The 25,561-nt window shown below is 39.7% G+C and overlaps 1 protein-coding gene across 3 annotated transcripts in view; it reads left to right on the plus strand.

The window, feature by feature from the left end:
• The first annotated feature begins 495 nt into the window (after positions 1-495).
• IRAK3 (interleukin 1 receptor associated kinase 3) overlaps positions 496-25,561 on the plus strand; it is a 52,494-nt gene continuing 27,428 nt past the window's right edge. Inside the window, exons 1-5 of one of the 3 annotated variants that reach the window (XM_001117080.5) lie at positions 496-747; positions 14,387-14,569; positions 19,964-20,028; positions 20,656-20,710; positions 21,946-22,097. In XM_001117080.5, coding sequence (XP_001117080.4) covers positions 615-747; positions 14,387-14,569; positions 19,964-20,028; positions 20,656-20,710; positions 21,946-22,097 — 588 coding nt within the window. In that variant the 5' untranslated portion in view covers positions 496-614. The remainder of the gene's footprint in view (positions 748-14,386; positions 14,570-19,963; positions 20,029-20,655; positions 20,711-21,945; positions 22,098-25,561) is intronic. The other 2 variants (XM_077954682.1, XM_002798669.4) reach the window with 2 other exon arrangements.

Raw genomic sequence — 25,561 nt, forward strand, 5'->3', positions numbered from 1 at the left:
GGTGGTGGCGCGCGCCTGTGGTTCCAGCTACTCAGGAGGCTGAGGTGGGAGGATCCCTTAAGCCCAGGAGGTGGAGGCTCCGGCGAGCTGAGATACAGCCACTGCCCTCCAGCCTGGGCGACACAGCGAGAACCTGACTCAAAACAAAGAAAAAAAGGAAGAAAAGAAAGGAAGGAAAGAAGGAAGGGAGAAACTTTCAGAAACAAACTTTTTAAAGAAGTAATGACATCTCTAGCTATCCACACCAGGAGACCGCCTAGCCATGGGGCACGGTGGGCCCCTGGTAGCTCTGAGCTCTGGGCTTTCTCCAGTTCTCACTCTGCTTGTTTCAGCAGCTCCATCCCCACCGCAGAGGTGTGAAGGGGCGCAAAGCCAGCGAAGGGAGAACCCGGGTTGGGTAACCCCCCAGGCCAGGCCAAGCTGCCGCACGGGCATCTCGGGCTAGGCGCGCCTTGCGTCACGTGGGCACCGCCCCTGCCGGGGCCGGGGAACTGCGTGTTCCTAGGGCTCTGCCGCCGTCGTGGAAGCAGGATTTCCGCGGTTGTGTAACGGCCTGTCGCGGGCCTGCAGGGGCCTGGGCTCCGCCTCGTTCCCGGGGCTCGGGCCACCGAGCCATGGCGGGGAACTGCGGGGTCCGCGGCGCGCTGTCGGCGCACACCCTGCTGTTCGACCTGCCGCCCGCGCTGCTGGGGGAGCTGTGCGCGGTGCTGGACAGCTGCGACGGCGCGCTGGGCTGGCGCGGCCTGGGTGAGTCGGCCAGGACCGGCCGGGGGCGGCGGGGGAGCGGAGCGCGCCGCGGGGCCAGCTCGGCGTAGGCTCCGCGTCGCCCTGCACGGCTGGGGTCGCTCGCGGGGCTGGCGCGGCCTCCGGGAAGTTCCCGCCGGGGAACCGGCCCCTTCCTTTCCCGGGGAGGACGCAGAGACTCCTTGGGACCCAGAAGCCAGCCCTGCCTTCTCTGTTTCAAAGAATTTTGGGTATCGCAGCAATGTCAAGGGAGCCGAGGCCTGGGAAAGACGGATAACCCGCGTGAAAGCATCTTCTGTTCGTCCGCAATGCCACCCTCACTGGGTTCGCAATGTGTGATGTCTTCTGGCCCTTGTGAAATCATCCCAGAATATCATTTTCGTATTAGGACATTTTTAGAACTTTGAGATATTTATCCTTTGGTGTTTTCAATGCATGCCTAAGCCCCTAACTTAATTCCAAGTGAAATGCTAAAGTAAAATACGATTTGCAATGAACGTGGCTCCTAGTTTTCTTAATTAAATCTTATTTAACCAATTTCGTTGAATGAAGGTTTATGCTCGAGTGGCTTTTTATTTTAGTCTAAAAAAATTGGCTTCAGAACTGTATTTTATGCAGACATTGGAAAGTTGAGCAACTGCCTGTTGGAAGTGTTGAGTGTAGCCAGAGATAATTCAGACAAAAATCTTTGTTTTGTTAAGTATAGGCATTTTTGGTTAGATTTGATATTCCACAATGTCATGTTTAATGTTTATTGAAAAGAATCATGATTATGTCAAAATAACTTAGCTTTAATGGTCTGAAGTAGGATTTTTCTTACCAGGACTAGCAGAAGACCTAAATGGAGAGTTTTCTTTGTTACTGATGAACAGTATGGTCACAGTCTTTGAATTGTAGCAATGGGCTTCTAGTTATACAAAAAATGTTTATATATTTTAAGCTCTGTAATTTTAAGTTATGCCCCCCCCCAAAAAAAAGTCTGATTTCTAGAAAACAGAGACTTCCAGTGTGCATATGAGGGATTTTGAGGAATAAGGTCACTTCCCCATCAGATCTTTTTGAGATGGATTTTGGCGTCGGCAGTATTTATACCCCTGGATTTCCTAGAGTTACTGACTGTGAAAGAAAAGTGTTTTTAGTCCAGTTTAATGTTGGTGAATGGGGCCAGGTGGGTATCATAAATTAGTGAGGCAGATTATTCTCTCTGTTGATAGCACTGAAATCCAGATATTCATGCTTTACATGGCTTGTCTCATATAACCCCTCCAGTTACTCTGTGAGCCATTATCATTGCCAGTGTTTTTTAACAGGTCAGGAAACTGTGGTACAAATTGGTTAAGTAACTTGTTCAGGTTCACCAGCTGGTAGTGGAAGAGCCAGGATCTGAACCATGGCAGTCTGGATCCAAGGCTTATGTCCTTAACCCCAGCCACTCTACACTTCTTCCCTTACTGCTGTGCTCTTTTTGGCCACATCTAACAGCCTCCCTAAAGTACAGACATTTCTGGCATCAAAGAACAATTCAGTGATCCATTTCAAGCATGCAGCCCCATTTCCCTAGTGGTGAAAATAAATGAGGACCACCCAAATGAGAACAAACAAAAGCTAATTTTTCAAAGCAAGGGAGCCAGCCACCATTACTTGTGTTTGGCAGAAACTCAAAAGCAGGCAGAGGACAGAGGAGGATGGGAGAAGGCTGCAGTTATGTCCTGATTGGAGGCTATTGATACAGGGAAGCTGTAGCTGAGCTACCTAAAAGGGGGGTATGCTGTGTGTTTGTTTAGGGGTATATAATTGACTTTCTCTGATTGGCCCTAAGTTGGAAGTAGGAGCAAAAATTGAGGAAGCTGTCAGTAATTATTCAAGTCCTGGCCATTTGGGGCAGGTTGCTACAGGGTTTCTTGTTTGGCTGCCTGGGCTGGTTGCTACAGTTTAACCCAGTTGCTGATAGTTTAACTTGTTAGATACTGTAGATGGTAGGTTGGTTTCTTGGACTGGTTGATGCACATTGTCTGCAGAATTCTGTTTTTATATATAAGCTGGCCATTGTCCGTTTGTGTATTCATTCTCTCATAGGGCAAGGGTCTAAAATGTTTACTCCATGATACTTCAGCCGTAATTCATTGTGCAGGTGGTCATGCCTACTGACTGCCTGGACTACTGAGCTGGCCCTGACCAGGTGCTGCACAAGCTGTTGGCTCAGCAAGAAGGCAAGGCCAGCTCAGTTCAGGGTGTTGAGGCAACTGCCTGTACTAAACATGCTGAGTTGTCCTGTGGGCACAGTGAAGGGAGAAAGAGGGGAAGAGGTGCAGGGAGGGAAAACTTAACCTTCGAGAGGGGAAGGAGAGTGATGGAGGACTGAATCAAAGAGGCAGTCCCTTGTATGCTCAGGACAGCTGACAGCCCAAGCTTAAATATAGAAAACAACCGTAATATACTAAGTAAAGCTCTCTCAAGCTGATCATGATTCTTGATGACGGTGAGTATCAGTCTATGTTTACCAAGGCAGCTCATATAGCAGCCTATATGATATGATCAGTGTGTGCAGGATAAGGTAAGCCAATCATTCACAAACCAAAATCATCTATGCAGTCTTTTAAATACACAGATGCAGGTCTCACTCCTAGAGCTGCTGATTCAGTAAGTCTGGGTTGAGGGTCCAGCTTCTTTCATTTTTTGTCAAACCCCAAGAGTGAGTCTGATGCACAACCTGATTGGGAAGCCATTGCTTAGGCCAAATTCTCTTCTTTAATAGTGTCTTCATATAACAGATATTTTACTACATTCTTTCATTACTTCATTTAATTACTTTTATTTTTAAACATTCTACATATTACTCTTCAAATCACTTTTGTCAAGTATTATTATTACAAATAATGTAATAACAAGATAATATATTCTCTGGTTATCATTGATGACTTTATGGCTTTTAGTGAAAGCAAGAGCCCAAAAGCCCAAATGAAAAATGTTGTTTACATTACAGACATGATAACGTAGTACATATAGAACCTCTGGAGACAACTCATCTGATTACATTACCATAGATTGGTATTTAAATTAAATTGTTTGCAGCAGCTGACACCATAAGACCTCTCAACAATTATGATGCACTGAGAAATGCTTTTTGCAGATGATTTATAATAGGCTGTATTCAATTTTTTTCCTCTCAAGAAAGGAAAGGGAAATTATTATATAAATTATTAATAATTACTTTAAAAATTAAATGTAAAATCACACTAAGTGTGTGTTTGTATATTCAATAAAGATTCAAAATAATAGTAGTAATAATAATAAAGCTACCTCCTATCAAGGCTTACTATTGGCCAGTGTGATAAGCATTTTACATGGATTATCTCATTTGCTTATCACAACAATTCTATGAGGTAGATACTCTTCCTATTTCCATTTTATAGATAGGGGAACTGATTCTCAGAGAATTTAAGTAACTTGCCTTGAGTCACAGTCTTCTAAATGGCACACTAAGATTCTAACCAGATGATCAGACATCATAGTCTATGTTTTTTTTTTTTCCTTTTCTTTCGAAATTTTAAATAGATGTGGTTTTTTAATGTTATTATTATTATTTTTTGAGATGGAGTTTCGCTCTTGTTGCCCAGGCTGGAGTGCAATGGCGCAGTCTCAGCTTACCACAACCTCCACCTCCCGGGTTCAAATGATTCTCCTATCTCAGCCTCCCGAGTAGCTGGGATTAAAGACATGCACCATCATGCCTGGCTTAATTTAAAAAAAATATTTTTTGTATTTTTAGTAGAGACAGGGTTTCTTCATGTTGGTCAGGCTGGTCTAGAACTCCCGACCTTAGATGATCCGCCTGCCTCGGCCTCCTAAAGTGCTGGGATTACAGGCGTGAGCCACTGCGCCTGGCCTAGATGTGTTTTTTTATGAACAGTTTTAAATTTATGGAAAAGTTTAGAAGATAGTAGGAAGAGTTCCCGGATACTCTGCGTCCTTTGCATACTCCGCACCCAGTTTCCCGTTATTAACATCTTGCATGAGTGTGCTGCATTCATTACAATACAATATTGACACATTATTATTAACTAAAGTCCATGCTTTATTCAGACTTCCTTCGCTTTTACTTGATGTCCTTTCTCTGTTCCAGGATCCCATTCAGGATACCATATTACATTTAGTTGTTGTATCTTCTGGCTCCTCTTGGCTGTGATGGTTTCTCAGACTTTCCTTGTTTTTGATGACTTTGACAGTTTTGAGGAATATTGGTTGGAACTTATCCACTATTTTGTAGACTGTTTGTCAATTGCGATTTGTCTGATGTTTTTCTCATGATCAGACTGAGGTTTTGGATTTGGGGGAGGAAAACCATAGAGTACCAACCTGTATCCAGGGTCAGTACTATTTACAGGAGTTATCACTGCTTATGTTAACCATGGCTGAGGTGGCGTCTGTCAGATATCTGCCCTGTAAAATTACTTCACTTCCTTCTCTTTCTGTTTCTTACTTTTTGGAAGGAAGTCACCATATGCAGTAGAGCCTGCTTTTTTTGTGTTGCTGTTGTTGTTTTGGAAACGGGATCTCACTCTGTCATCCAGGGTGAAGTGCAGTGGCGCAGTCACAACTCACTGCAGCCTCGACCTCCCAGGCTCAAGTGATCCTTCCCACCTCAGACTCCCAAATAGCTGGGACTGCAGGCATGTGCCACCACACCTGGCAAATCTTTTTGTACAGATGGGGTCAGGCTGGTCTCAAACTCCTAGGCTCTAGCAATCCTCCTGCTTCAGCCTCCCAGAGTGCTGGGATTACCGATGTGAGCCACCGCTCCCGGGTAAGCCTGGTCTTTTGACCACTGTGTTATTTCTCTCACATGTTAGCTAGACAATGCTATGTCTAGCTCTCACTTCTCCTCTAAGCTAACACCTCACTGCTCTGTTCCTCTTTATGGTAAAATTCCTCAAAAGGGCTATTTATACTCCAGGTCCTCCATTCTTCCTTGAACTCCTCCAATCAGGGCTTCACCTCCCACTGCTCCATTGAAATTCCTCTCATCCCAAGTCACCATAGCTAAATTCAATGGTTGGTTCAAAGTTTTGATCTTATTTGATATAGTTGATCACTCCTTTCTCCTTTCTTCTTGAAGCACTTTTTTCCTTTTCTTTCTAAATTTTAAATAGATGTGTTTTTTTATGTTATTATTTTTTGAGATGGAGTTTTGCTCTTGTTGCCCAGGCTGAGTGTGGTGGTTCACGCCTGTAATCATGCCCCTGCTGGGTGCGGTGGTTCACACCTGTAATCCCAGCACTTTGGGAGGCCAAGGCGGGAGGATTGCTTGAGGTCAGGAGTTCAAGACCAGCCTGGACAGCATGGTGAAACCCTGTCTCTACTAAAAATGCAAAAAATTAGCCAGGCATGGTGGCAGGCGCCTGTAATCCCAGCTACTTGGGAGGCTGAGGCAGGAGAATCCTTGAACCTGGGAGGCCAAGGTTTCAGTGAGCCGGGATCACACCACCATACTCCAGCCTAGGTGACAGAGCGAGACTCCTGTCAGAAAAAAAAAATAATAATAATAAAAATTTTATGCTCCTTAATTTCTTCTCTTCTTATAGATTTATCTTGATGTCTTAGAGTGCCCCTGGGCTTAGTCCATGGACCTCGTCTCTTCTGTTTATCTGCTAAATTTACATAAATTCCATCTATATATTAACTCCCAAATTTCTAGCTGGCCCAAGTCTCCCTGTAGAATGTCATCTTCACTTATCTATTTACCTATTTGACAGACATCTCCAACTTAACAGCTCAGAAATGCTCCCCCTAGCCCTCCCAAAGTTTTCCCATTTCAGTAATGGCTGCTCCATTCTTCATTTGTTCAGGCCAGAAATATTAGCCTTTTGTGACTTGTCACTTTCTCTCACAAACCACATCCTATCTCTCAGTAAATGATGCTGCTGACTGTGCCTTCAGGATCTATCTAATAATCTGACCGCTTCTTACCACTGCCACCACAGCCATCTTGGCACCAACCACCATCAGTTCCCACCTCTACTATTTTCGCAGTTGGCTGACTGGGCTCGGACTCCCTGCTACTGCCCTTGACTTCCTCGAGTGTCTTTGCAGCCCAGCAGTCAGCGAGCCTGTGATGCATGTAAAGCATATGCTATCATTGGCCTATTCAGAACCCTCCAGTGGCTTCCCAGGCCACTCAGAGCAAACCCCGAAGTTCTGCATGGCTTTTCTCACTTTCCTCTCCCTCTTGTTTGCTTGACTCCAACCACATTAGCTTTCTTGTTCCTTGAACACGCAATGAACATTCTTCCTGCCAGTAACCTTGTAGGCTTGCTTCTTCACTTCCTTCATGTTTTTGTTTAACTATTACCTACTCTGACCACTTTTTTGTTTTGTTTTGTTTTTTGAGATGGAGTTTTGCTTTTGTTGCACAGCCTGGAGTGCAATGGTGCAATCTTGGCTCACTGCAACCTCCACCTCCCGGGTTCAAGCGATTCTCCTGCCTCAGCCTCTCAAGCGGGATTACAGGTGCCTACCACAACACCTGGCTAATTTTTTGTATTTTTAGCAGAGACAGGTTTAACCATATGGGCCAGGCTGGTCTCAAACTTCTGGCCTTAGGTGGTGCTGGGATTACAGGTGTGAGTCACCATGCCTGGCCGTGACCACTTTTTAAAAATTGATTACCCCCTCTAACACTCCCTTATGCCTCTTCTCCAGTTTATTTTTCTCTATATTATTTATCACCTCTTACATACGTCATGTATGTAAGTATCTCTATGTATATATAAAATAAACTATATACATATGTAAACATATATATGTTTATTTGTTTATTCTTCATCTAGAAATAAGCTTCAAGGGGGCAGGGATATTTCCTTCCTTTGTTTCCTGCTGACTCTCTTAGCATTGAAAATTGTACTTGGCACAGAGCAGGCACTCACTAAATATATGTGTTTTGAATAAATTAATGAATCAACAAATGTCTATTAAACATCCAAAACCTTGTTGAGCAGAATCTTTGGCAAAGCACTGTAAATACAATGTCCTAGTCCCTGCTTGTAAGAATTTTCCAATTTAGTGTAGGCAACAGACCTATAAAAGTTTAACAATGGAAGAATGTGTGGGGAAATAGTATTGATATTCACCTGGGAATGAAATTACATAGCTTCTGACTGAAACCTTGGTGTTGAGGGTGAATTCTCTCCCAGAGGTAGTTAATGTTAGGTTCCTACCTGTGTCTAGGATTAAGAGAGCAGGACAGAGAGAGGGGCATCTGAGAAATCGCACACAGCCCTCCCCAGTTATGAGTCCTACTCAGGCATGGGGTAAAACATACACATGAGCTTAAGTATGAATAAGAACTATTTCTTCTAAAATATATTAACTAGTGAGTGTTAATGCTCACAGTCTGGTATGAAGAACAGATCTAACTTATAATTTTGACTTTTGTTTTACTTTTTTGGAATTAAAATATCTTTAACCTTAATAGTTCTTTTAAAAAATTGTCTAATTTTTTGCATGCTTTGTAGAAAGAAAGAAACATCTTTCCTTTTTCCATTACAGTATCTAAAAACAAGCTCTGTGAGAATGGAGTCTTAATTTTACAGGGGTTTTGGCATGTGGTTGTATGCAAATACAAAGATTCCAAATACGGATGTGTTGCGTTATTTGAAAAAACCCCTTCAGAGACATATTTGCATATGGAGACGTGATTTCTGCAACTGAAAACCCCAAAGGTTAACACTACTTAGACAGTCCTGCACTCTTAAAACAGCCTTCAAGGACCTTTGAGCATGTGATTTCTGAACTTCTTAGGTTGACTTTTTGGCTTATGTGACTCCAATATGACTTTCAACAAAAGATTTGTGTTCCGAAAAATGGTTTTCAACAATGCTTAACTAACAGCATGTTTTTCTTAATTTGTATTTTCAGTTTAGAATGCTTTTAACTTTATCAACACAATTAATCATTGAGAACTTTTCTCTATATTTTTATTTGATATGTACTATGAGTAAACAAAGTCCTATATTCTGAAAGGGGACAAGTAAGGGAGAGTTGGAGAAAATGATGAATATTGAAGAATGTAATTAACATGTTGATAGTTTGCATTCCTGTTGTATCAGATTGAAACTATTTTATAGAATTGGATCTAAATGAAGTATGCATTTTATGGATGCTAATAATACTCTTTAGCGATGTTGCTATTCAGAATGCATCATCGTTAGAGAAAAGCTATTAAGGTTGCAGTGTGAATCACCAGTTGGAAAAAGAGAAAACATATTTCACTTCCAGTCCAGAAGCAATCCATACATGCAGGCAGTCTGGATCAGTTTTTCACCATGAACTTCTGCTATTAGAAAAAAATGCCTTTGACTAATCTAGCTTTCCTTAGATTTGGTGCAAACTCAGAACTATAAGCCCCTGGTCAATTTAGAGAACTTAAAACCCCAGCTCATTTGACATCTGTTCATTCATATTCCAGCTGAATCTCAGAAATGTGCTTAAGGGAGAGCATCTGATATTAGCAGTTTCTCAGCCAAGTCACAGGACAGGACAGCACAGAGTCATGGCCTGCTGCACTTTTAAAAGGGTAATCAAGGAATTAAAAACAAAACAAAACAAAAAACAAAGAATGGAATTTATGGAAAGTATGGAATGAAAAGCTGACATTCCCTGGGACTTGAAATGTTAACTGTGGATTTCCTTTACAGCTATCAACTGTGCCTTTCCTTCTGTGGCAATTGTTGTGAGCAATTGAAGGTAGCTTCAACCTCCTGGGCTCAAGCTATCCTCCCACCTCAGCCACCTGAGTAGTTAGGATTACAGATGCATGCACACCACCAAGCCTGGCTAATTTTTAAATTTTTTGTAGAGATGGGGTTTTGCCATGTTGCCCAGTCCTGTCTTAAACTCCTGGGCTCAAGCGATTCTCTTGCCTTGGCCTCCCAAAGTGCTGGGTTTACAGGCGTGAGCCACTGCACCCAGCCTTGATTAATTTTCTAATAGAAAACATAGAAACCTAAACTTTCCCTTTGCTGAAATTTGATATTTAGAGTTCTCTTGTTGGAATGTTCATTTTGAGAGTGGGAAGTGTTTTACAGATTAGAGGTGCTATAATTAATTAACAGGCCAGGGAAGAGCAAGAAGATTTATTATATGTTTTAGGTGGGACTACAAGGACATTTGTGAAGAAGTTTGAGATTGTTCAGTGAGGCTATGTTTTGCCTGGAGTTGTGTCATAGGTCGATGGCAGTGCCACCACTAAATACATACGTTCCTGTACTCTCCCAGAGGCCCACGGGAATGCTTTGTTTTGACTAAGAACCTTTTTTCTTGGAAAGCAGGATAGTCTGTGGGGCTCAGACTCATTCATTTGTCTTGTTTTCAATCTGAAACTCTAGTGATTATTTTTTTCCTCCCCAGGATAGTGTACCCTATCCAATACTTCAAGAATTGGCCTCTCTTTAGAAGTACTCAGTTTTAGACATGGCATGGCTCAGGCTTCAGAAACCACCCCTCCAGAAAGGCTTCCCTGCTGTTCTCATCTTTAGGTAGAGGCCTGTCTTCATAGTCAACCCACGCTTGGTGCATGCAATTACTGTATTGCTGACACATAACAGATACTCAACAAGTGTTTGAACTACACTGATTTGCAGTATTTCTCTTAAGAGCTTTTAGAAATAGCTAAATAAAGTGTTTATTAAAAATGTGCCTCAATGAAATAGGCAGATTACCTCATCAGAAAGAAATACATTAAAATAACATTACAACATTTGGCTAATATTTTTGCTTTTTAAGGCTTCCTTTTAAAAATGATAAGCTATCTAAAACATATATTGGCATGTGGATAGTCTTTGCCTCTTTGTGAAACGTCATCTCTTCAAGGAGATGAGGAATGAATATATTCTTCCCAGAACTTGAAATATGGAGGAAGGGCAAAGACATTCTAACTCAATTATGTCAGACATTTTATTCTAGCTATTTTTCTTTCCTTACAGCCTAAACATGCATTCAAATAGAATGTCTCAACTTTATCTTCCCTTGTTTAATATGTAATTTGCAAAGGCTGCCACTCTGTTTAACTCTGTTCTGGTACAGGTTGTAACAGAGTAACAAAATTCAAGATATGACCTTGTGTATATCAGTCAGGATAGACCAAGTTATGCTGCAGTAACAAGCAGCACCAAAATCTCAGTGGTTTAACATAGCAGAGGTTTACTTTTTGCTCCCAGGAAGAGCTCTGAGAGTCCAGCAAACTCTCCTCCATCTGGTGGCTCAGCATTTCAGGCTGCTTTGGTCTTGAGGCAGCCCCCTGTCAACACGTGGTGAATTGTACCCTGGTTCTTCAGTGTTTCTGGCTGGAAGAGACATAAAGGCGTGCCTAATCTGAAAGGGCAGGGAAATGGAATCCTCTATGATGGGATAGAGGGTTGGAAGTTATTAGCGGCACTAGTAATGTCTACCATGTCAATTTTTAGCTCATAAAAAGAGGGCCAGTAATGGTTTCATATTGTGGAAACTTTCAACTTTCAGGATTTACTCATCGCCTCAGTGGGAGCATAAAGTTGAGGTAAATTGAATATTCCAGCAAAGGCTTGTAGAACCAAAAATTGGGCAGGGGGGGAATGCGATATAAAGGCAGAAGATATCTGCCTTTCTGCTGGCTTGATTTCGAATATAACTGGTGTAGCAACTCCCTAAGAAATGAATGACCTTTGGACTCTAAAACAGACTTTTGTGTGTGTGTGTGTGTGTGTGTGTGTGTGTGTGTGTGTGTAAACGGAGTCTCACTCTGTTGCCTAGGCTGGAGTGCAATGGTCTCAGCTCAGCTCACTGCAACCTCCACCTCCTGGATTCAAGTGATTCTCCCACCTCACCCTCCTGTGTAGCTGGGACTACAGGTGCACACCATCACACCTGGCTAATTTTTGTATTTTTTTAGTCAAGATGGGGTTTCACCATGTTGGCCAGGCTGGTCTCAAACTCCTGACCTCAAGTGATCCTCCTGCCTCAGCCTCCCAAAGTGCTGGAATTACAGGTGTGAGCCACCACGCCTGGTCCCAAAACAGACTTTTAACAGAAGAAAGTTTCACAAGACTTATCATTCTTCTGATATCTGAACAACCATTGCCTTTTAAAAGCACATCTGCCTTTGAAGTATCTCCTTGGTGGAAAGGGGAGTCCTGTCTCCTATGAGATCACATTGGTTCCTGCTGGAGGGCAGCTTCCACATATTGGTATGTGGCAGGATGAAAGGGTGCTGAGCTCCTAAAGCCAGTTATGGTGGCATGTCAGGGGTCCCCCATGACCACCCTCAGATAACAGTAGGATTTGATCCACAGACTTGCATCCAGGATCCTAAATTTTTTAGCTTCTCTGGAAGGTAAAGTTATGAAAGGATGCTGCCATCACCACCAATAACCCAAAAACACTGTTAATTTTAGTGCTCAATATTCCAGGTTATAAATATTATCATAGGAACGAGACCACCTTTTCTGTCATTTGCTTTCTTTCTCTCCACTTTGCCTCAAAGTACACTTTAAAATTTGGAAGTTGTGCAGAAAGGCAACATAAATTTTCACTTGAAGAAACCTGTTAAATCAGGGCACCACAAAAACTCATATGCTTTCTGCACAGTTTTAAGATGTTTATGCCAAACTTTAATTGAATTATTTAAAGCCTAGTATCCTAGTAAAACATTTCCCTGATTTTACCCAGATACTAGCTTTTAAAATTGCTCAAAAGTGTTCAAGGGGAAGACAGGGGGAACAAAACACCATTTCTCAAACCTTCAACAATTGAATCTAACTGTATTACAAATGAATAATAACCACACTGAAGGGGTGAGGAAGAAAAGAATTAATCTAAGTAAGTTTGGAACACAACATCTTAACTGGATGTGCTTATGCTAAGGACAGAAAGAATTATGTATTCTGATTTTGCTAATGTGTTTCTCACAAGGTTATAGGTTGGCAATTCTGAAAGTACTTTATGTGCATTGTAGAATTAAGCAAACAAGTAAATATATTATCAATAATATTATTGTTCAAGAATAAAGTTACAAATGAGGAAGGACTGAAATATACCCTGTGATGCTGGATTAAAATCCGAAGCATCAGAATAAATTCTTGGTATTTAATATATGCGCATACAGGTAGAGGAATAGAGATCCACGGATGAGTGTTCATACCTATATTTCCTTGCTCTGTGTTCTTAGAGGGCCTAGAAGCAATGGAACCTTGGCCACAATGAACAATTCTAGCACCGGGATTGAGCTTCTATACACCATTGTCCAATAAAGAGACCAGAGATCATTAGACAAATAATTGCAGTCCAGGAAAGGGGGAAATACAAAATAAGCCTGGATCACCTTGTAGAGCCATAAAATAAGGAGATACTCACAAAAAGATAGGACTTGTCAAAAGAACATACGAGGCCTGCTGTGGTAGTTCATACATGTAATCCCAGCACTTTGGAAGGCCAAGGCGGGCAGATTGCTTGAGCTTGATCCTAGGAGTTTGAGACCACCTGGGGCAATGTGTCAAAACCCCATCTCTACCAAAAAGGAAAAAACAACCCACCCAAATACAAAAATTTGCTGGGCATGGTGGTGCGGTGCACACCTGAAGTTGCAGCTACTTGGGAGGTTGAGGTGGGAGGATGGCTTGAGCCTGGGAGATGGAGGCTGCAGTGAGCTGAGATTGCCCCACTGCACTCCAACCTGGGTGACAGAGTGAGATCTTGTCTCAAAAATAATAATAATAATAATAAAATTTTAAAAACCAGAAAAAAAAGAACACAAGAGTCAACCTACATGGACAAAGCTAGAATAATTTTAGCAACAAAATTATTAATGATAGTACTGGATTTTAACCCATGGGATAAAATAAATATCCATGAGCCCATAGATATAAATAAACAACTGGATAAATAAATAAATAAACATAGCAGAAAGGACAGCTGTTTCTTACCAAAGAGTTCATGAAGGAGAAAGGGAAAATAGAAAAATCACCATTAAGCGAATACTGTAGTAATAATTGTGATAAATAAGATCCACTGGTGGATGCAAAATATTAGTGGCCCAAATCTGAGGAGAAGCAGAGTATTTTCATAATCTCAAAGTATCTCCCCCTAAATATTTATTAATTACAAAGGGAAAGATAATTTTATAGTAGAGAAACTCTGCAGACACTCCCTTCACTAAGTGATCAGAATAAACATTATTATTGATAAGACATCACTATCTTAAACCTCTTGATATGATGCACTGAGAAGGACAATATCATTTCACTGTCCTGAAAGACAGGAAAGATTGAGGGACCATCATAGATTGGAGGAGATTAAGGAGAAGGAACAATTAAACATAATATGGAAAACTGGATAGGATCTTAGAACAGATAATGGGCATTAGTGGAAAAGCTAGTGAAATTAGAATAAGGTTTGCAGTTATCACTGATTCTGATCTTTGTATTGTGGTTAGTAAGATGTCAACATTAGCAGAAGGCAGGTGAGTATATGCCAAATTAGTTCAAAATAAAAGTTATAAACAAGAGGAAAGTTAAAGTTATAAATAAGAGGAAATAAACATAAGGTACACAAAAACAAGTATTTCAATGAAAGTACAGTAAACAATTCTTTGTTTATATTGCAATTTCCACAGCAGAGAGACTTTCAAGCAGCTGGCTGGATGTTCGTCATATTGAAAAGTATGTAGACCAAGGTAAAAGTGGAACAAGAGAATTACTTTGGTCCTGGGCACAGAAAAACAAGACCATCGGTGACCTTTTACAGGTCCTCCAGGAGATGGGGCATCGTCGAGCTATTCATTTAATTACAAACCATGGTAAATGCTGATTCTTATAATGTGGCTCTTAATCTGTAATAGGAACTGTAGTTTGTAAATTCGAATATTGCATTTTATCCAAGACATTGACTCATGCTGTGTGTCAGTGTTTCCTTACCTGTGGCTTTTATCTGGAAGGGACTTTCCAGCTTCACATTTTCTTGTGACACTTTCTTCCCTTATCACCTAACTTATACAACATATTTCTTTCTACCACTTTATAGTTTTGTTTTGTTTTTTTAATTTACTTTTACTTACAAACTACACTTTTTAAAATGTTTCATTTTTCGCAGTTAATAGAATGAGCTTGCTATCAAAAACTCCGAAACTCTTTGAGTCATAAACGTAATTGGAATCATAGTATTTGAGAAACAGATCATGCTATTCTTTGTTTTACTATATATTACAAGTTGAAAACATAATTGTATTTTCCCCCTATATTTAGTATTTTATATTGCACCTACCTCCAGAATAATCTTGGGATGTTTCTTTTATCTTCACTGCTATTTTTACGCCACAGCGTTTAACCCTGCCTTACTTGTTACTACCCATTCCACAGTAGCCTAATTCTTCCCTTTGTTTATCTTCTCTATTTCTGATGCTGTGTCATGCCTTATATTTAGAACAACCTGATCAATAAAGCTCGTGAAGTTTTCTCCATGTATTCTTTGTCAGTGAAATAATCTAACGTTACCTGTTCTGTTTGTTCCACTCAGATGTATTCATTTCAACAATAATGATCTTGGGGCTTATGTTATAGACCCAAGGCTCTTAGATTGGAAACTCTTTTGAATCAACATCTTTGTTCTTTGGCTCTTTTCATAGATCACATTTTTAGTTTTGTGTATTTGCACACATGTTCTTTGGTAATATATTTAGTGCACATGAGCCCTTCCACACACACACACAAGGAATCCTGAGAGGTTTGTACAAGAAAACTGTAGCTTCACATTGACTTTTATCTTGATCTTTCCTATTAATGGGGTATTAGTTCCTAATAGACTTCCACCATGGTATTATTCATATAACTTGGCTAATTCCCTTTGTCTTTTGCACATTGTTTCTTCACTTAGTTTAGTGCAGCAGAATATTTCACTGTGAAGTTGACTGAGCAAGTGAAATTCAGTGAGTCCCTGGGAACTGTAAATGCAATGCCTTTTCCATTATCTGAGCCTTTCTCAGCCACTGAAACCACCTACATGGCTTGCTGTTCAAAATACAAACTTATGCCACTTTTATAGGACACCCAGGTATGTTTTATACGGCAGCGTTCAGTGTTCTGGAATAAATTTTAGAGTATATTTTCACTCTCTATGTTGTTTATTTATGCAACAGAGAATAAGTTGGACTGTAAGTAGACAAAAATTCCACATTCTTGGTTGACTCTTAGTCTGTTGCACATACAACATTTATTTTTCTTTTTTGGATGTGAGATTAGCTGATTGGTAAAAAGACTTTACTACCCTAGTACAAAGAGATAGGCAAATCTGAAGTGAAGAGGAGGATAGCACCTTACTTCTTTACTAAAGAAAATAGCATTATTTAATTGTAATTGATTGAGTTGGTGTTTCAAATTAAGTAACAATTTTGAAAAAGTTAATTATGTAGTTGTTATAAGTGAGATGTGATGATTTGTTGGAAGCATAAGTGTATCTTGCTCAACAGGGGTTTCCTATCATGGCTACTCACTAAATTAGGAGTTGGAGCTCCTAACTGAAGATGGTTAAGACGATTTAGTCTTTCTGTGTTGCTACCATGGACAGATTTATCAGTTATCTAAATAATCAGCTATTGCCCACCTTTCCTTGCAATTTTCTTCTGTTTTGTGGAACTGATTTTATTTTAGAGGAATTTGGGCCTTTTATATTCCAACTTCCAGGCATCACTTTGTAGATTTGGATTTTCCCAGTCTTATAAAAATGGGCCTTTGATTTCCTCCCAGGTACTGTGCCTACAATTCAAGTTGCTGCTGCTCGGTGGTTTCTTCACATCAGTAAAGCATTCTGTCAGATCTCAGGACATACCAAAATTGCTCAAGAAACTAGAATCTCTATTTTTTGTTATTATATTTCTGACATGCATGTCCTTATATATCACTTTTTGCATTTATATTTCAATGATCAGCAGTTGTTTTCCAGTTTTGACACAAAATTCACAGCTTTCTACTGGCTTCTTAAGAGAGCCATTTTCAATTTTCCATTTTATATGCCAATGAAGTATTATCTCTCTTTTCACAAACAGCAAAAGAATAATGACTTTTAGTGCCCCTACAGCCCCCAGATTTCACATTTTTTTTCTACACAAATTCAGTATGTTTGTTATTTTTTCTTCTTGCCTAGTTGCCCTGGCTAGAACCTTTAGCATGTTGAGTAGAAGCGGCAAGACCGGACATCCTTACCTTGTTCCTGATCTTAAGGGGAAAACATTCAGTCTTTCACGGTTAGTGATGATAACTGTCAGTTTTTTATAGATGGCCCTTATCATATTGAGGACATTTTCTTCTGTTGGTAGGGCTTTTATCATGATAGGGTGTTGGATTTTGTCAGCTGCTTTTTTGTCATCTATTGAAATGAACATGTGTTTTTTGTCCTTCATTCTGCTAATGTGGTGTATTACATTGATTGATTTTCAGACATTAAACAAATATTGGATTCCTGGGATACATCCCATTTGGTCATTGTATCTAATCCTTACATGCTTCTGGATTCAGTTTGCCAGTATTTTGTTGAGGATTTTTGCATCTATGTTTGTAATAGGTATTGGTCTGTTGTTTTCTTGTAATGTCTTTATTTGGCATTGGTATCAGAATAATACTGATCTCATAGAATTATTTGGGAATTGTTCTATCCTTTTCTATTCTGGAAGAATTTGTGAAGGACTGGTGTTAATCTTCTTTAAATGTTTGGTAGAATTCACCTGCGAAGCTATCTAAGCCTCAGCTTTTCTTTGTGGGAAGTTTTAAAGTACCAGCTCAAACTCTTGTTATGAGTCCATGTATATTATTTATTTTTACTTGAGTTAGTTTCAATAGTTGTGTCTTCCTAGAAATCTGTCCATGTGATCTAAGTTATCTAATTTTTGGCATATCATTGTTCATAATATTCCTTTATAATTCTATTTATTTCTGTGAGGTCAGTGTTGACGTCCCTCTTTTTTTTCTTGATTTTAGTAATTTGAGTGTCTTTCTTGGTCAGTTAAGCTAAAAGATTGTCAATTTTATTGATCTTTTCGAAGAAATGATTTTGGTTCTATTGATTTTTCTTTTTAAAAAATCCTCTATTTTGGCCAGGCAAGGTAGCTCCCGCCTGTAATCCTAGCACTTTGGGAGGCTGAGGCAGGCAGATTGCCTGAGCTGAGGAGTTCGAGACCAGCTTGGGCAAAACAGTGAAACCCCATCTCTACTAAAATATAAAAAAATTAGCCGGCATGGCAGCGTGCACCTGTAGTCCCAGCTATTCAGGAGGCTGAGGCAGGAGAATTGCTTGAACCCGGGAGGTGGAGATTGCAGTGAGCCAAGATCGCGCCACTTCACTCCTCACTCCAGCCTAGTTGACAGAGTGAGACTCCATCTTAAACAAACAAACAAACAAACAAATCATCTGTTTCATGTATTTCTAATCTAAAGTATTTCCTTCCTTTTGCTTGCTTCAGTTTAGGTTGTGCTTCTTTTTCTAGTTCCTTAATGTGAAAGTTTAGTTTACTGATTTGATGCATTTCTTCTTTTTTTAAGGTAGGCACTTGCAGCTATAAATTTCCCTCTAAGCATGGCTTTTGCTGCATCTCATAACTTTTGATATGTTGTGTTTTCATTTTCATTTATCTCAAGGTATTTTCTAATTTCTGTCATGACTTCTTTTGTAACTCATTGGTTATTTACGATTTTGTTGTTTAATTTCCAGATACTTGTGAATTTCCCAAATTTCCTTCTGCTGCTGATTTCTGCTTGCATTTCAATGTGATCAGAAAATAGACTTTGTATGATTTTAATCCTTACACATGTATTTGAAGTTCATTTAATTGCCTAAGGTCAGGTCTGTTCTGGAAAATGTTCAATGTACACTTGAGAAATATGTGTATATTTTGGTTTTGGATGGAATGTTCTATAGATGTCTCTTAAGTCTGGTTTATAGTGTTATCAAGGAAATTTGTTACTAATTGGTTATGCTTTCTTGCTAGTTTTCTAAGCAAAATAATTTAAGAAACACTAGAAGATAATCTAGAAAGAAGAAAGCTAGAATATAAAATGAAAGTTTTCTAGTCTGAGACAAAATGTTAGAAATGACAGCAAAATATGGCAGGGTTTTAATCTGTTGTAGGAAGCTACATAAATTACCTCAGTCCAGACAGCACTCTACCAAAGAGAAGTTATAGTCGACATTTGGGGTGGTAAGTATTTGTGATTGATACACACACACACACACGCACACACGCACATGCCACTTCCAATACTTTATGGCACAAGATGATATAAAAAAAATAAACGAACCCAGGAAGATATAATATCATAATTGTAACATTTAAAAATATATGTGCAAAAATGCTGATGACACAGCTGGGCACTGTGGCTCATGCCTGTAATCCCAGCTACTCAGGATGCTGAGGCAGGAGAATCACTTGAACCCAGGAGGCGGAGGTTGCAGTGAGCCAAGATTGTACCACTGCACTCCAGCCTGGGTGACAGAGCAAGACTCTGTCTCAAAAAAAAAGGCCCAGTGTGGTGGTTGGCTCATACCTGTAATCCCAGCATTTTGGGAGGTCGAGGCAGGTGGATCTCTTGAGGCCAGGAGTTCGAGACTAGCCTGGCCAACATGGTGAAGCCCCATCTCTATTAAAAATACAAAAAAAAATTAGCCAGGCATGCTGACGGGTGCCTGTAATCCCGGCTATTTGGGAGGCTGAGGCAGAAGAATCGCTTGAACCTAGGAGGCAGAGATTGCAATGAGCCGAGATCATGCCACTGCCCACCAGCCTGGGCAAGAGTGAGACTCCATCTCAAAAAAACAAAAACAAAAACAAAACCTGATAACAATTTTTTAAAAAAATTTTCTTCTGTGTACTTTAATATTTTTAATGTCTAACAATAATTTATCTTATTTATTACTTATTTATTATTTAATTATTTAAATTATTTAAAGTTATATTAATAATAGATTAAGGCAGCTACTTATGTTTTAAGTGAACAAAAGTATGTTTGTATAACATTTGTTAATTAGAAAACTGTTTCACAACTTCACAAATAATACTTCCACAAATTTATTGTAAGTGTTCGATGGGAATGAAACTTTAGAAATCAACAATGACTAGCAAGACATTTATTTTCAGAGTCTCAGAAAGAAAAAAATCATTAGGGACATAGAATTGTTTTGTATCTACCTTCCCGTATTTCTCTTTCAGGAGCAGTCTTGAGTCCTTCAGAGAAGAGTTATCAGGAAGGTGGATTTCCAAACATATTACTCAAGGTAGAGTATGTGTGCATGGAAAATGAGCCTTGAACTTTGTTGTATGTATAACTGAGCAAAAGGAATGAAGTTAGCAGGCAGAAAAATGCTGGATTTGCCAGCACTTTTAAAAAATCAGAAATGCCCTGGTTCTCTCATTATTCTCTATTTAGTTGAGGATTCAGGAAAGTAGAGATTTATAAATATTTGAGAAATTAAGAGCTTTCTCTTCTCAGTGATCTGTCAGAGATGAGACTGAGAACTACTAAGGATGCTGTGATTTATATATTTGTCTTAACTCAGCTTTTAATTTTCCTTTTTTAGTTGGTGCTTTGCATATCACTGTTAGTTTTTATTACAGCAAACTAGCAGTGATCATTTTTATAGCATTAGAAGTAATTTAAAATTGACTTTAACTGACTGTGGCATTGAAACTTGAGTTTTTACCGTTGGTATGAAAGCCTTAAATATGGCAATGAATGCTATTAAATAAAGTGAAATAACTTTGATTTCTGCTAACTTTATTTTAAATTAGGTTGCACTCTGTTGCACTGCAGAGTCCCCAGGGAGCTTTAGATTTCTGTTGAAGTTCTGTTCTTTCTAGACTTATGAAATGGAATTACTTTAGTATGTATTTTCTTCTCTTAGGAAACAGCCAGTGTCACAGTGGATAATGTTCTTATTCCTGAACATAATGGAAAAGGTAAGAAAAAACAACTTTTTCCAACAATTTTTTTTAAATCATACTTTCATTTAAGTGAATTAAGAAGGAGAAATACCCAATAAACACAATAACCATATAAATTCAGATTCAGTATAAAATGTCATAGATACTAAAATAATTTCAATTTGCTTGACACTTTTAGTTCTAATAGATGACACATTATTATGTTAAGGCTCCATTGGCAAATGAAGAATGCAATTGTCTCTTCACACAGGGGTATGTTTTCGTTTTTTGTTAGTAAAATTTGCTATGTTTGTGTGTCATGGGAAAACATTTTTAAAATTATGTTGAGATTATATAGTTTTAGAAATGCTCACAGCAGTTACAGAAATTTTTCAAGATGATTGTAGAGCAATGCTGAAGGTCAGTATGAAAATCTGGTTATTTTCCATATCAACTTTCCTAGTTCATTAGTAGGAAGAATAATTTAGTTCCGCCTGGAGTCATTCTGATAAATTTTAAAGACTATTTAAGGCTGTGTTGACTAGTCTTTGCCACTAGATCTGATACTTCTTTCATTGAAAAAAAGAATTAGAAAAGTTAGATAAGGCTTTGGTTCTTTAGCAATAAGGTCTAAATCAAACATTAAGTGTCTTCAGAGAGGATTTTGTATTAGCTATGGAAATATAGCCAAAATTGGGTTCTGAAGGACATAGCCAAACTTTTCCTTTTCAATTTGTATTTGATTACTCTTTGCATGTTTTCTCCCAATCTCCACTTTGGGTGAGTTTTTAAAAGGCTGAATCATCTTTCTAATTTACTCTGAGGAAGTAAATTAGGCAGTTAGAGGGTTTGGCACATGAAAAGTGTTTCTATCAGTCATGCTTGGAGAATATTGCTTACTCATGTCAATATTTCCACTTCCATAATTTTTTAGTAGTTTTAGGTTCACAGTGGGTCAACAGCAACACATTGACCTAATGACCAGGAAATTGAATCTTGGAAGAATTTCTTCCGCTAAGCTCTTTGGCTGATCTCTTTTGAGAGGAGGTAAAATCACAATGCTGCTGTTCTAACCCTTTGCTCTGTGGAATGGTGGGAACTAGATCCAAGTCAATGTGTAGAGAGCACATGATGGGCTTCGGCTTTGGTTCCTGGACCTTTCTCTACTGACCTTCCACTGGACTCTGAATTGTTTCTAATATAGAAGTTTTGGTTATAAAGGTGATGTTCATTCTTAGATAACTTATCTTCCCCCTACTTTCCTTCCTAAGGAATACTGCCTAAATCTTCAATCAGCTTTCAAAACATCATAGAAGGAACTAGAAATTTCCACAAAGACTTCCTAATTGGAGAAGGAGAGATTTTTGAGGTATACAGAGTGGAGATTCAAAACCTAACATACGCTGTCAAATTATTTAAACAGGTATGGAAAGAATTATTGTCACAGGACATCAATTCCACTTATTTGCTCATCTTTCATATTTAAAAAAGTCATTTTTCATCGATGTTGAAAGGGGTATTTGAACATAAAATTTTATAAGTGGAAATAAGAGATATGATTTCAGGTGCCTGAAGAAACAAAGACCTGTCTTGCAAGAATGTGGAAGTTAAATTCTTTCCATCCCCAGATGTATAGCATGAAAGACTTTTCCGGGCTGGGCGTGGTGGTTCACGCCTGTAACCCCAGCACTTTGGGAGCCCAAGGTGGGTGGATCACTTGAGGTCAGGAGTTTGAGACCAGCCTGATCAACAGGGTGAAGCCCCATCTCTACTAAAAACACACAACTTAGCTGGACATGGTTGTATGCTCCTGTAGTCCCAGCTACTCAGGAGGCTGAGGCAGGAGAATTCCTTGAGCCCAAAAAGAAGAGGCTGCAGTGAGCCAAGATCACGCCACTGCACTCCTGCCTGAGTGATAAAGTGAGACACCACCTCAAAAAAAAAAAAAAAAAAAAAAAAGGAATTCTGAAAAGTGTCCTGGGACTTTACTAAAGAGGATCAGATTGTGCTAGCCTGCCACGATTTTCCTGAATTTTTTGGATGAGCTGGGTCCTCTCCAGGCAGCTTCACAGGCTAAGCCACAGTTTGGCATTTGGTACTGCTTTATAAGTTGCCTTCTATCACAACTCAGAAGGGTGGAAGGAGGAGGCTTTCAAGTAGGAGCAACAAACCAACATAACAGGATAGGAAGTCAGAAGACAATTGAGTGACTGCAGCCAGTGAAGCAGAAAGGGAATTCCAGGATCAAGCTCAGGAGTCAGTCAGAGACAGGTCCACACACAAACACAGAAGAGCTGCTCTTCATTTTCTTCATAGTTGGTCAACAATAAGTAAACATTTACTAAACTCTTATATGGACTGGGTGCTGAGCATGTAGAGATGAATAAGGCATAGTTCTGTCCTCAAGGAGCTCACAGTCTCTCTGGGGAAATAGCCAGGTAAACAAAACATTAAACTGTTGTGAAAGAAGTACTTTAGCAGAGAATTGTACAAAAGATCACAGGAACACATAAAATATAGAACTCTTGCTGCCATAAAAAAAAAAAATGAGTTCATGTCCTTTGCAGGGACACAGATGAAGCTGGAAACCATCATCCTTAGCAAACTAACACAAGAACAGAAAACCAAACGCTGCATGTTCTCACTTATAAGTGGGAGTTGAACAATAAGAACACATGAACACAGAGGGGAGAGGAACATCACACACCCGGGGGGTTGGGGAAAATGGGAGAAAGAGCATTAGGACAAATACCTAATGCATGCAGGGCTTAAAACTGAGATGATGGGTTGATGGGTGCAGCAAACCACCATGGCACATGTATACGTATGTCACAAACCTGCATGTTCAGCACATGTATCCAGAACTTAAAGTAAAATTAAAAAAGAAAAAAAAAAGGAGAAGAGGTTTAATGGACTCATAGTTTCACATGGCTGGGGAGGCCTCAGTATCATGGCAGAAGGTGAAAGTCATGTCTTACGATGGCAGACAAGAGAGAACTTGTGCAGGGAAGCTCCTGTTTTAAAAACCATCAGATCTCGTGAGACTTATTCACTGTCACGAGAACAGCACTGGGAAGGCCCACTCCCATGATTCATTTAACTCCCACTGAGCCCCTCCCACAACATGTGAGAATTGTGGGAGCTACAATTCAAGATGAATTTGGGTGGGGACACAGCAAAACCATATCAGAAGTCTATCTGAAAAAGTTACATACCATATGATTCCAAATATATGACACTTTGGAAAAGGAAGAACAATTGAGACAGTACAAAAATGATTTCTGGGTATTTGGTAAGGGGTAGATGAATAGGCAGAGCACAGATGATTTTTAGGGCAGTGAAACTGATACTATACTCTGATTTTAGGGCAGTGAAACTGATACTATACTCTGATACTATAATGGTGGATACATATTATCATGTATTTGTCAAAACCCATAGAATATACCACACTAAGAGTGAACCCTAGTGTAAACTATGGTGATAATATGTCAACATAGGTTCATTAATTTTAACAAATGTACCTCACTGGTGTGAGATGTTAATAATTGGGAAGCTGTGTGCGTGTGTGTAGGAACGCCTTACTTTCCTCTCAATTTTTTCTAAATCTAAATCTGCTCTAAAAAATAAAGTCTACTAATTAAAAAAAAAAAAAAAAAAGATAGCAACAACTCTTTCTACCCAGAGAGGGGATGTATCTGGCACCCAGAAGAGTATCTGGCCAAAGTAACCACTCAATAAACAGTTCTCAAAAACAAATGGAAAAACCTTCCAGCTAGATTTTGAAGGATGAGTAGAATTTTGGCAGGCAGTGAAGGAGGGGAAGTACATTCTGAGTGGAACAAATAGCAGTTGCAGAGGCCTGGAGACGTATGTATGAAAACGTAGGTCTTACTCATGAATTCATTCAGCGCAGTGGACTGGCCATAGGGAAGATAGTGAGAAGAGGATGCTGGAAAGATATTAAGTCTGTGGGGTCTGTGTCCCCACCCAAATTCATCTTGAATTGTGGCTCCCACAATTCCCACATATTGTGGGAGGGGCTCAGTGGGAGGTAATTGAATCTTGGGGGTGGGTCTTTCCAGTGCTGTTCTTGTGACAGTGAGTAAGTCTCACAAGATCTGATTTTTAAGTAGGAGAGTGAAAGACTTAGATTTGTGTTGTTAAAATATGACTTTGTTTCTAGGTTAGATAGTAGATTGGAAGTTGTCAGAAGAATTGGGGGAAAGATGGCAAGAGCTAGACTGGAGGCAGGCCGGGCATGGTGACTCATGCCTGTAATCCCAGCACTTTGGGAGGCTGAGGTGGGTAGATCACTTGAGGTCAGGAGTTCGAGACCAGACTGGCCAACATGGTGAAACCCTGTCTCTACCAAGAAATCAAAAAAAAAAAAAAAAAAAAAAAAAATAGCTGGGTGTGGTGGTGCCTGCCTGTAGTTCCAGCTACTCGGGAGGCTGAGGTAAGAGGATTGCTTGAACGCAGAAGACGGAGGTTGCAGTGAGCCGAGATCACACCACTGCATTTCAGTCTGGGCAACAGAATAAGACTTTGTCAAAAAGAAAACAAAACAAAAAACAAAACAAAACCCACAGACTGGAGGCAGAAAGACCTGGTGGAGGGATATTTCAGATGTGCAAACCAAGAAATGGACAGGGTGTAAACCAGTGTTCCCAACCCTGACTATATATTAGAATTATCTAGGGAGCTTTTTTAAAAAATGAGCCTTTAAAAAAATGGGCTTTTAAGAAAATGAGCCTTTAAAAAATGAGCTTTTAAAAAAATGGTAGGCACCAGTGTTTTTTAAAAGATCCCAAGGTGGTTCACATGTGTTGCCACTGTTGAGAGCTAATGCTGTTAGTCTGGGCAAAGTCAGTGAGGATGCAGAGG

The sequence above is a fragment of the Macaca mulatta genome, chromosome 11 (genome assembly GCF_049350105.2).
Source record: "Macaca mulatta isolate MMU2019108-1 chromosome 11, T2T-MMU8v2.0, whole genome shotgun sequence".
In the NCBI taxonomy this organism is placed as follows: domain Eukaryota; kingdom Metazoa; phylum Chordata; class Mammalia; order Primates; family Cercopithecidae; genus Macaca; species Macaca mulatta.